Genomic DNA, 12,730 nt, shown 5'->3' on the forward strand with positions numbered 1-12,730 from the left:
TGCTGTGCACAGCCCAGACAATGATCCTGGGACTGGTCCACTGTGGTTTTTCCTTGGTTGATGTGATGGTTATGTATGAAGGCAGCTGCACAGGGGTTTTTGGCTCTTGGGAGCCTGTCCCAACATCATTAGAGCTGGGGTGCATGGGATGTCTCATAACAGGGCTTTTATTCAAGACACTATTATTTCCAGACCCTGGGACCATCAATACGTGAGATGTCATCTTCCAATAGGACTGAGCCCAGCACCCTGACCTTCATCCTCACTGGTATTCCTGGTCTGCCAATGAGCAGCTACTGGATGGCGTTGCCTCTCTGCTGCTTGTACCTCCTCATGCTCCTGGGGAATTGCAGCTTACTCTGGATGATAAAGACAGACCATAACCTCCATACACCAATGTACTACTTCCTCTTCATGCTGTCTGTGGCAGACCTGGGCTTGTCTCTCTCCACCCTGCCCACCATGCTGGCCATTTTCTGGTTCGAGTCCACCTCCCTCTGTTTTGATGCATGCATTGTCCAGATGTACTTCATCCACTGCTTCTCTGCCATCGAGTCTGGCGTTCTGGTGGGTATGGCTTTTGACCGCTTCGTTGCTATTTGCTACCCTCTGCGCTACACTTCTGTCCTGACGAGCTCCCTGATAATGAAGGCTGGGGGGGCAATCTTTATGCGAGGCATCTGTGTGGTGATACCTGTTGCTGTCCTTATTCAGAAGATGCCTTTTTGCAGGTCCCATGTCCTTTCTCACTCCTTCTGCCTGCACCAGGACATGCTGAGGCTGGTTTGTGGGGATGTCAGGGTTAACAGCTTCTATGGGCTGACCGCGGTGATACTCACCAAAGGACTGGACTCCCTGGCCATCCTCCTGTCTTACATGATGATTATCAAGGCCATCTTGAGCATCGTCTCTCAGGAAGCACGAGCCAAAGCCTTTAACACATGCATCTCCCACATCTGTGCTGTCCTTATCTTCTACATCCCACTCATTGGCTTGTCCATCATCCACAGGTTTCAGAAGCACCTGCCCCCCCTCACTCACACACTCCTGGCTGATGCCTACCTCCTGGTGCCACCTGTCCTGAACCCACTTGTATACAGCTGGAAAACCAAGCAGATCCGCAGGCGGATGCTTATCCTGCTCTGCTGGAGAGGGACCCAGCAGCAGGTCTAGTCCCAGAGTGACAATGCCCCAAAGCTAGTCTCCTCCTTCCTTTCCTCTCCAGAATGGTTGCTCATGGACAATATGACCTCTTGGAGAAAATCATTCATGCTCATTCACTTCCCAGGAGAAACCTGTCATCTCTTCCACAATACAGGTTTTTTCCTCTCCATGGAGGGATGGATTATAGCAATTCACATTATTCCAACTCCCATTTTGGGATGCCCCACTTTTCAGGAAGTCTGCAAGAGGGCAGAGCTGGTATAGCCATGTGATGAAGTTGTCCTCCCTGCATGTAGGGAGAGAGAAGGCTACTGAAAGCAGTCTTTCACCAAGGAATTCATTGCTAACAGCAATTTTAGTCTCTGAAGAAATACAAATAGTGTTGCCAGACTTGTGCTTTTAATTACAATATTACTGTATTGGTCCATTATATGAAACTGTTAGTTCCCAGAGTTATGTGATCATATGAGACTCCTCAGCTTTCCTTCTACAAATAATGTGATTCACACCTTTACAGCTACAGAGACAGGAAGCAATGGCCTATGGACTGTAACTGAAGGACACAAACCCAGAAAACTGAGTCCAGTCTCGTTGCAGGGTCTGCAAGGGGAGTGTATGGGTTTTATTGTCTCATATCATCTGCTCTGCCTATAACCCTTCTGGGAACATGAGGAAAATCTCTCCCCACCCCCCAGGTTATGACCCAAACGAGGGTAGGCTGGTCTGGAATGGAGGTAGTAGGGTGCAATGGGCATGCAACGCAATGCAAACACATCCTGCGACACGTGGTGCTGTTTGTATGCTGCCACGTTTCCTTAGGGACTCAGGTGATGTATAAGTGACATGCTTCAGACCCAGGGTGGCTGAGCTGCCCCTTTCAGAGCATCAGGCTGTCATTAGAGGACTTCCATCCCATCCCAAGACAACCTACCTCCTGATCTGCCTACCCTTGTCATTGTGTAAGATAATCCACCCTGCAAACCAAATCCCCTTAACTTTGTCATGTCTGCGGGGTTGTACCAAACCAGTTGCTCCTTTCTCCCTGCAAATCACTGCCTTCAGTCTTCCTCATGCGCTGGTCTTCTCGGGGCTATCTCAGTCCAGCCTTTGCCTCATTCCAGTAGCTGAGTGGTCAAGAAGGAGGGAGGAAGGTGAAAAGGAGGGGAAAGAGGAACCATGACCTTGCAGGTGAGGAGTCAGCAGCCCCCATCTCATGGGAAAGAGCATGCTGCATTGATGCTGCAAGCAGCACTTGTGCTGGGGAGGGATGTAGGCAGAAGAAACCACTGATTTCAGTGCAGGCACTTGGCATGGTCAGTCTCCAGCTGTGCAAAGAGCTACAAGGTCAAGGCTGGAGCTTGGGATGGCCTGGCCACCTCTCATCAGGTTCCAGAAAACTGGAAGATGCTGCACATTGCAAGGATGTGCTGGAGAGTTTTGGTAGGGAGAAAAAAAATGATGTTTCTCTTTAGCTTTTTATTTGCAAGCAGCACCCATGTGTTCTTGCTGGTTTTAGTGCTTGGCACCTCCCAGTGACAGTACCTGGGAGACTCTGGAAGAGAGAGAGCATTGCCCTCCTCTGAAGAAAAATGCAGGTACAATTTGCCCATAACTCTCTCATGCTTGCCAAAATGAAGCACCTAAGTCCCTTTCATGGCACTGATCCTTGTCATTTGGACTTTCCATAGCAGCACCTAGGACAGCTGGGAGAAGCTCTCAGAACATTTACCAAAGCAGCTTTTGGAGCTATATGGGGTGGGTGGAAAAGCATGCTGCAAAGTGTCATGTCAGTCAGATGCTAGGAAGGGACTGGAAAGATGAATGCAAAACCAAAGGTGGGCGCATGGCAAATGAGTTTAACCTGCAAACTCTGGGCCTCATGGCTGGGAAGCTGCCAGAAGTGTCTCCTGTTTATTTCCAGGGGTTTGTAAAGTAGATGTCTGAAGACACGGAGTCTGTGTATGTCCATGCAGTGCTTGCTGAAGTTGTTGAGCCGCTTCTATTTGCCAACAAGACGTCAGAAGCTGGGGACCTAACCATGGAGACCCCAGCACTCCGCAGTGTTACTCTGTGCAGTAACCACTGGCATGTTATTGTGTGAGTGCGTGAAGGAGTACATTGTCTTGTGCTTGAACGTTTTGCTAAATCCAGGGACTCCAACTGGGCAAGCCATGGGGAAGAGCAGATGTTGCTGTAATCAGCCTGTGGACAGCAGAGAGCAGTTCCCTTGGAGGTTAAGGCAGCTGACACATATCAGCTGCTGATAAATCTGGCAGCTGTTTTGAACCAATTGTCTCGAAGGTATGAAGGAATTGCTCAAACTATGAGCAATTCACTCATTTCAGCCAAGCCCTGCCAACTGACACGGTGGCTCTGAGTCACCCAGCCCTGAACAGCCCATGTATCTTCTTCCCGGACAGACGTGGTATGAAAATTTGTCCATCCCAGCCCTCTTGGAGGTGGCCTTTGACTCAAGAACTGAGCACAGCTAATGCATTGCAACCCTGAAAGGTCTGTGTGATGCTGAGTAATGAAATCTGTAGTAGTGTCAGTTTGTATTTATCCTAAAATCATCTCACCCACTTTACAGAATAATGTGGCCAGGTACCTTGCTGTCTGTTGATTTAGGTTTACAACATGAAACACACTTCCCTGAGGCTTGCATGCATGCTCCATACCTGCAGTCCTGCCGAAACCCAGCTATTCTCCATCTGTCTCTGAGTCACAGCAATTTGCCAGCTTCATTTAATAATTGACAGGAGCATGAGTCTTGCTATCATTTACTGTTTGTTTTTCTATGTTTGACTTTCCATCGACGGGGCCAAAAGCAATAATGTACATACCAATTTTTCTACAAGTGCTTTACACCTGTCCTTCTCTTTCTCTTATCTGCACTTGCTCAGCCCTGTACCTACATACTACATTTACCATCACAAAATTCCCTTTTGCCAGCAAACAGCGTAAGTTGTCAACTTCTATGTCACACCAGCACCTTCACAGCCTGGTAAGTACAGTAGCTCTGGTGATGCTGCACAGGCATGTGAAAATAAGTGATGTCCAGACCCTGCCTCACTTGCTTCTTATTCTGGTCAACATTTGTGTTTTGTACCAATCTCATATTTTGGCTGTGTGCGCAGCTTTCCTGCTAACACAGCTAACGCACAGCCCTTGCAATGGATTCAGCTGGTTTTGTGTTAACAGCTTTCATCAGGTTTTCCTTCCAAGAAAGGGGAAGGCTCTCTGCAGCAGCACAGCTTTCTTACTGGTAAAGCTTCACCTGCTCTGCAAGACATAGAAACCAGGCTCTAACTAAGAAGTTAAAGGAGTCTATGGACAAGCTCTGGGTCAGATCCGGGACACTGGTACATAAAACTGAAGTATTTGGTTTTCTTTTTATTATTTTTAGTAGCAACCACCCAACTCCTCTGCTTATGCATCTTGGGATTTCACTGTTATGAGGTCCCATTAAGTTCCAGGGAATTTTGTAGCAAATCAACATGAATGGGGTGATCCTGAGAAGGGTTACATGCTCATTGGGAAAGTTTATTTTATCTTTGAAATTGGACATGGACTAATGTTCTGACCTAGTTTAAGACCACAAAATCCCCTGTTTATGCCTCCATACCCATATGTTTGCACATTGCGGGACAGAGCAGCTTTTAGCTCCATGTAAACAGATTTCATACATTAATCTCAACCCTGAGAATGAAGTAGGTTACAGCTGAGGCCAAAATGAATTGGACATTTTAAGTACACAAAGTGGGTGCCATAAAAGGGCATACAGCTTTTCAAAGTGCTGAGGAAAAACTCCAAAAATCCACCTTCTGGGTTTCCCTGGATTCAGCCCTGCATTCAGTGTCTCAAATTTGGGTCTACATGTGGGCCTGGGATCCAAGCTCCCGTGACAGTCAGAGGTGGTGAGCCAATGCAGTCCATGGAGCTGTGGAGCACATCTGCTCTAAGGTAAGCTGAGACACTCTGTAGCTTCAAACAAGGAAACTTCAAACTAAATCCTAACCCCCAAACTACATCCTAGGTAACAAACACTTCATTTTAAATTTCACCTGGTGGGTGTGACCCTTTGGAGGTGTTTATAGCTCTGTAGGTTATGCATGAATAAACCCTCAGCTGTTACCCCACAAATATCCTTCAAGAAGCTCAAGGTGGGTTATGCTGGGTGGGTTTCAGAATTTGCAGAATAATCCTAGTCTTCAGCTGTGGCAGCAAATGAGGCATCGTGGCTGCCGAGGCTGACCTCGTCGGATCGCACGGAGACCTGGCCAGCCCATGCTGAGGAGCTGCTAACCACTGTCAACAGGGGATGTCTCTCCCATGTCCTCCTCGTCTTCTTCCTCCTCCTCCAGCTCTGTTAAGTGTGGTAAGTCATGTGGCTTTTGGCTCTACCATCGTGTCTCTTCTTGCAGAGAAGGGGTGTTTATTCAGCCTCATTTAGAAACCTGTGAATCCACTTCAGTGTGAGGGATGGACCAGATGACCTGTTCAAGTCCCTTTTGACCAAATTGTCTATGATTTCTAGGATTAGCACAGAACAGACAGCATAAAACTGTAGCATTGTGGCTTTGATGGTCCTTAGGGCACTTGGTTAGATATTCACCTCTGCTTTTATTGCAAGGTACTACTACATTACTGACTCTGGGCTACAGCATCCAGAAGCTATTGCCAGCAACAGCAGCATCTTTAATCATCAGACATTCATCCTGATGGGTGGCAGTGACATTTCTGTCCAGCCTCTGTGGTCTAATCTCCTTATACTCACTAGAAACTACATTCTCTGTATTGCAAAAGTGAAGAGCAGCTTTCATGCACCCAGATATACTTTGCATTTTGTGCAAGTCCTCACAGATTCAGTCCTACCTTTTCTGATACCACCAGCCACACCAAGTCTGATTTGGTCTAATTCCATGGAAATTGCCTTCAGTGCCTGCACACCCTACAACTTCTTGCTCAATGAGGTTAGCCTGGTTCTGTGTCCCTGTTGCAGTGCTCTTCAGTGAATTGATCAGGCTATCAACCTCAGAGAAATACCTCATTCTTCCTAAACACTGATAATGGAGAAAGCAGGAGCAGTGACTATCCAGAGCCATTTGCATTGTCCTCTCAGGCTCCGGCTTTTGTTAAATACTCTTTTAAAAACCTGACGGAAGAGAAGATGGCCTGTCTCGGCATAAAGGTCAACAACCTGTGGGACTAGAGTACCGTACACTGTGGCTGGCCCTGCAGTCTCACCTTCTGACCCTTGTGATGATGCTGGACACCCGTCTTCCCTGACTTCCCCCTTCTCTGTCTCCTGCAGGGACTTGTCCTTGCGCACAGGCTGGCAAGACACCTCTGTGTGCCCAGGGTTGCCAGCCAGAACACCAGGCAGCTGTGTAGGAGATCTGTAAAGCAGTTTGTCCAAAAAGCAGGGTTTTGGTCATAAAATCGCCTCCCAAGGGGATGTTATTCTCAAAGGAACTGGAAGATTCATGAGGGCAAATTCTAATGGAAAGTTTCCCTGCAATCCTTTGAATTGCATCTCTGGTTACGCTGGTATTTCTCCTTTAGCTGTTTGCTTTGCTGTCACCCCAACTTTTTAAGAAACGATTTCAGATATACAACCAGTCTGTGAAACAAACTAACAATTGTATGTGCATGAGCAACAGCAAGATTCTGACTTCACTCAGCGTCTTGTGTCAATTATCAAATCCCCTTGATTCTTCCTCTGGTCTCTTTTGAAAGCAGAGTCATCTGACATTTTCTCAATTGTCAGGTTGAATTTTGACGAGTTCAATGATATCACAGTGATTTATTTTGAAGAAATCATTGCAGAATAACAATGTAACTTAGTTACTCATTTCCTCGCTGCTGTTACTGAGATCGTCCATTGTGAGATCTTAAAATCATCACATTTATAGCAGACTGATAAAGATGAATGGACACATTTGGCCTTATCAGAATGAAACTCCTACAACCTACAGAATACCAAATATTTTGATGAGATCAAAACTCAAAGTCTTTTCAACCTTTTCAAAATGATATTCTGGAACCTCGGTCTCTTTAAACCTTGCAAGCTGGGGTGAAGACAAGTGTGAAATTCCTGTGGCACGGGTGTACTGCAGTCCAGCCACCTTGATCCAGATGGGGCCAGGCAACCTGGAAACCCTTTGGATTAATTAATTGACATCATTCTTTTTCCTTCTAAGAAGGAAATCCCCCTGCAGAGAAGATCATGACTGTTCCTGCCACCAGCAAGCACCTGGACCCCTTTGACCCCGATTTAGGTACTTCAGGATACACCTATAAGTGAAGTGTGCTTTCCACACACACTTTTTAATTTTTTTTGGCAAAACAGTGGTCTCTCTACAGGTAATGCTGTGCCCTCTACTTCCGCCAGCTGTTCCTGGTGCAGCTGTGCTGCAGATGGTGATCATGAGGAGGTAGAAACCATGCTTGTAAGGAAATCCCTAAGGAACGATGCTTGTCCAAGAGTTGTGGCACACACTGCTGAGTCTGGGGATCAGGCACTGCTCTCATTGAGATCACACACCAGGAACATGTTTCACAGCATTACCTCAAAATTTCTTCCCCATCAAGGTAAATTTATTGCATCCCAGCTGTTATTTACAGCCTTCAGACAATGTTATCTTGCTAGTGGAGGTCTGGGACATGCTGTGCATGATGCTGCTTTGAGTTTGTATTTTAGCAAAATATATGCAGGTTGCGTGGACCTACGTTCACCTCTCAGTTGCTTCTGAATCACCTCTATCTACCAGCTTCACTTAATATGGGAAAATGAAATACGGAGCTTTGCAATGTTTGCAGATTTCTCTGGGATTGTTTGATTTTCCACCCTGCACACTAAAAGCAGAGACTTTGCTGCCTTTGTGACAGGACTCCCTGTCCTTTCTGCATTTTCTAAATCCCACCGTTGTATTATTTGTGTGATGTACCAAGTCAGGCATTAAATATGTCAATGTTTGCATGTGAAAGAGCTCATTTGCTTCTACAGGATGGGGTGCTGGTGATCAAGTATCTCCTGTCTGTCACTCAGGGCAGCACAGGAAATTGGTTGACACCGCTTCACTTTACCTAGGGTTTTTGTAGTGATTTCAATTAAAGACACTATCTTTCTGCTGAAACAGCCTGGGCAGCTTGGCCTCTGATCAAGCTGCAGTTGTACAAGACAAAAAGTGCTCCGTACAGGTTTAACAGAGGACCACGCTGGAGTGTCATTGTCTGCCTCTATAATTTCTCCCAATCTCTGTGTTGAGGTGACCCTGCTGTTCATAAGATGGTGAAGTTAAAATGGACCAGCTTCAGGAGGGATAATAGAGCTGGAATGTGTGGTGTTCTTTCAGAAGACTGATTTCTATTAGCAACCACGCAATGAGGGTTTTCTATTGAAAAAATGTATGAGCATCAAGGTGATAAACACTAAATACCAAAACACAGCAGTATGACAGAACCTGGGAGAGTTTTGGAGGGTGCTGCACGGTGCTTTCCTGGCAGGGCACTCAGTACAGTAGCAGAGCCAGTCAGGGTTTCTGCCATTTTGGAAGTTTCCCAGAAACCCTGCACACAAATATATGGAGTCACATCTGGGCTTCACCACCTCTTGATCCTGTCTTTCATAGTTCAGACTACAAAAAGTCTTGCAGCCAGCTTATTTACCTCATAGAGTGCAGGACATTCACCCTTGACACCAGGCACAGCAGCAAGGTCATGGGCAGAAGGGAGGGACCTCTTGTCCCCTTTCAAAGCTATTTAAGCTTTCAGAGTTGAAGTGATGACATTCACACAGGTGTCCGCAGCAAACTCTGTTTCCAGGTACAGACACTGACATTTTTCCTTGCACATGTACATCTGCCTCTGACTTGAGTCCTGCCATATCTAAGTCCTTCATGCACTTACTGCAACTCCAAACTGGACCCTGACCAAAATCTCCCTTCTTCATCCTTCCCCAGGACTTCGGACATGGTTTAGTGGTGGACTAGGTAGTCTTAGGTTAACAGTTGGACTTGGACTTGATCTTAAGGGTCTTTTCCAATGATATATCTAAATGATTCTATGATACTACGCTTCTATGACTTCCTACCACAATCAAAGTTTGGCCCCATGGCATGCTTTTCCAGCATCTGCCCCACACCTTTCAGGCCAGGATTGTACTCCCAAACCCATCAGTTCCACCATCTTCAACCAGAACCCTCAAGACACACAGCAGGGACCAGCAATAGCTGCTGGCTGCGAGGAGCTGCTGGATCTTTGGTGTTTAACCCATCACACCTCCCCTGGGTTGTTAGCTGGTACTACAAGCTCATCCCTGGACCTCAGCAGGAGAGGGATTCCCCCTAATGCTAGGCCCCAAGGGAGATCCCAAAGCAGGAGAGATCCCTGGCTCCAGGGTTACATGGTCCTTTGAGCAATCTGTCATTGAAGCAGCTGGTCCATGTCCAGGTCCTGACAAGCTCTTCTCCTCAGCGCTATATTCGAGCCTTAGTAGGTGGTTGACTTGGAAAAACGTTTAATCACTGCTGGTGATGTCAGAGCTGTTAGTGGCAATGTGGTCAGCTGCTGCTTTGATAGCAAGTGGGAAGGAGAAGCCTGCCAAGGAGAAGACAGCCCATCTGGACTGCAACCTCTCCTTCCAGGCAACTGGGGTGGTTTTGTCCAGCTCAACACATCTGCTGCAGCCAAAGAAAACTGCATATGATCAAACAACCTTTGCATTTTTGAAACTTTTTGAAGCACAGAAGGGTAGGGGACATGCCTGCCTTCCTCCCCTGCCTTGGATCTACAAAGTCTGGAGCAACCCAGAGGGACACTGCTGGGCTGGTGGGAGGTGAAACCTCCACAGCAGCAGCCTTTGAGTCTCACCTTTCAGTTCAGACCTGTGCATGGACACCAGTGGAATCCCTCACCAGGAGAAAAGAAGGAAGTCAAAACTGGTGCCAATGTGGTGATTTCAAGTAGTAACTGTGCTCCTGTTCTCCTGGATCTTCCTAAACCCTTTCCCATTATTTATTTGTGTATCTCCAATGAGCATTACCTTCCTAAATGTTATAAGCATGCTTGTTTTGAAGAGGGTCTTGTAAAGGCTTTTACATGGGAGGACCAACACCCCCCACGCCCACCCCCAGTCTTTCCCTTCCCTCCTCACTGTCCCTTCTCACCCTCCTATCAGTACTCCAACACTGAACTCTGGCCTATACAGTAAATATGATTAGGACTTGATCAGGCTCAAATTATAAACATTTCCAGCAAATAGACTGATGCGTGCCAAGTGGTGATCATGTTCGCCCTTAGCTGTGGTTCTGGGAAAGCAGGAGTTTTTTTCCAAGATGGGAAAATAGATACAGAGATCCTCACACCACTTCTTACATACACGCAATACCTACGCTTCTAGGAAAAGGGGTTAAGCAGAAAACCAGCAAGAATGACTTTGTGGGAGCACAGTATGGAAACCACTGCAGGAAGCTTGGTGCATGTGGGCGAGTCTTGAGACACAGATCAGAGGGAATCACAAGATTTTTGAGCATATCTGGTACAAGATGAAATTATTTTACACTATCCAATAGGCATGGGGGTGATTCAAGCAAGACCAGTGTTGGGCATTTTATAGTGGCTGCTGGGAGCATGAGCCCTTTTTCTCATCCAGCTGCTGGTCTGCTGGATAACCATGAGCAGATGTTTTCATCTCGAAGCCATTCCCTTGTCCCAGCAGATCCTATGCAACCCATTTCTCCATGCCAAGTATAGAGCCAGGCTGCTCAGCACACTGGTCTGGAGAGGACCCTCAAGCTCGACTTTCATGCTAGAAATAGGTTATCATTTCAGCATATGTAAGATCAGTAACAAGGGGAAATTTTCACTCTGTGAGTTCCTAGGGGTGATGCTGCAGTTTGCAAAGGCAATCATTGCTTCCACCTGCACCAGACACAGGTTTGCTCAACACAGTTTGTCTCAGCATCTCATTGCAGGAGGCTGAATGAGCAATGCTGGAAACTGTCCAACATGTGGAGTAAAATGGTGACAGAGAGTCCCAGGGGGAAGAAAGTAAATGTGCATGAAAGATGAGCATGTGCATGAGAGATGAGCATGCGCATGCAGCTGGGCTGGGTAAAGCAGGGAAACAGATACTGCATCATTTCCACAGATCACAGAATCATCGTAGAATGGTTTGGGCTGGAAGAACTGGATCTTAAAGATCAAAGATGCATGAATCAAAAAAGATTCAAGATTATTCCTTTTCTGGAGAGCTGTGGAAAAACAGGTCTGGAAGGGGCCTGGAGAGGATATCTTGCTTGTGCCTTTGCCCTGAGACAGGTTCAGATCAGCTGAAACCATTACTGAGAGGCATTCAGGAAAACCATCTGTGGTGGCAGCTCCGTGACTATGCCAGTCTGCTCCCCTGCTTCACTGTCCACCCCTGTCCTAGCGTCAGGTCCACTTCTTGCCAGTTCAACCCATGACACTTCGTCTTAGCTTTGCAGTCTGGTTATTCCCATCTCCGCAGCATCTCTTTGCTTTGCTGCAGGACACTTCCCCTGCTGCTTCCAAGGTCATCTCCTGCGTTCACTCTGCACTGTAGCATCTCAGCCACCCTAAACCCATCACACCACCTTTGAGTTTTGTGCTTATCATGGCCAACTGGGATACAACTTTCACTTTCCAATGTAAAGACATTGTTCTCTGGCTAAAGCTTGTTTGCTCTGAAAACTGTAAGACCTATGCTACTAAATCAAGCTAAAGGTACCTCCATCCTGCCTTGAAAAGTGGCTATTAATGGCCATTTAAAAAGGTCATTTACAGTTTATCCTTCCCTTGGCACACATCCCAGCACCTAGCAATCAATTTAGAGGCTTCCTGAACAGGAGGCAGCACCTCGACCATCATGTTTAATAGAAATCAGTTAATCTCTCACGTATGCGTTTGTCTAATACAGTTTTTCACTTGTATATACTTAGGGCTGACAACATCCAGTGGTGATGAGTCTCATAATTTCATTATAAGCTCTTTAAAAAAAGTATTTTTGAATTTGTTTTAAATCTTTTGCCTGATATTTTCAGGCTGTGTTCTCCCTCTCCTAGTTCACATAGTCTGAGAAAAGAGGAATAATCATTCCATACGTATCCTCTCCTCCCCATTCATTGTCTTATAGGCTTTTCCTGTACTGCTTTGCTGTCTCTTCTCAAGCCTGATGAGTCCTTTTCTGATAATCTCCACTTCTACAGGAGCTTCCCTGAAATGGTCCTCTTTTTTTCACATCTCACACATCTAGAGATAACAAACCTCTGCCAGGACCATTTGGATGACCGTCACAAAGGCTCAATGTATTCAGCTGTAAGCCTGGCCATGAGGTTTAACAACCAGACAGGAACAGGCAGCTGTCTTACTTAAAATTAATGCTTGTAAATTAATTATTCTTTGGCACTGAGGCCACCCAGCACCAGGCGTTCCAGGATCATGCCAGCAAACCCTTTAGCCTCTAAAATGAGGCAGGGAAATCATGCAGACCCCTGAGCCCCTGTGTGGGAATTGTTGAAGCACCAGTTGGCTCTGGTCAGCA

General features: G+C 46.4%; 1 protein-coding gene across 1 annotated transcript; it reads left to right on the forward strand.

The window, feature by feature from the left end:
* The first annotated feature begins 216 nt into the window (after positions 1-216).
* LOC119143345 (olfactory receptor 51H1-like) lies at positions 217-1,266 on the forward strand. Its single transcript, XM_037377524.1, has one exon. It carries the CDS (start codon positions 217-219, stop codon positions 1,171-1,173), a length of 957 nt encoding a protein of 318 aa, XP_037233421.1. The 3' UTR covers positions 1,174-1,266.
* Positions 1,267-12,730: the final 11,464 nt, after the last annotated feature.

Source organism: Falco rusticolus, chromosome 2 (genome assembly GCF_015220075.1).
Source record: "Falco rusticolus isolate bFalRus1 chromosome 2, bFalRus1.pri, whole genome shotgun sequence".
In the NCBI taxonomy this organism is placed as follows: domain Eukaryota; kingdom Metazoa; phylum Chordata; class Aves; order Falconiformes; family Falconidae; genus Falco; species Falco rusticolus.

Coding starts and splice junctions, on each gene's coding strand:
- LOC119143345 (XM_037377524.1), top strand. CDS start 217: ATGTCATCTTCCAATAGGACTGAGCCCAGCACCCTGACCTTCATCCTC.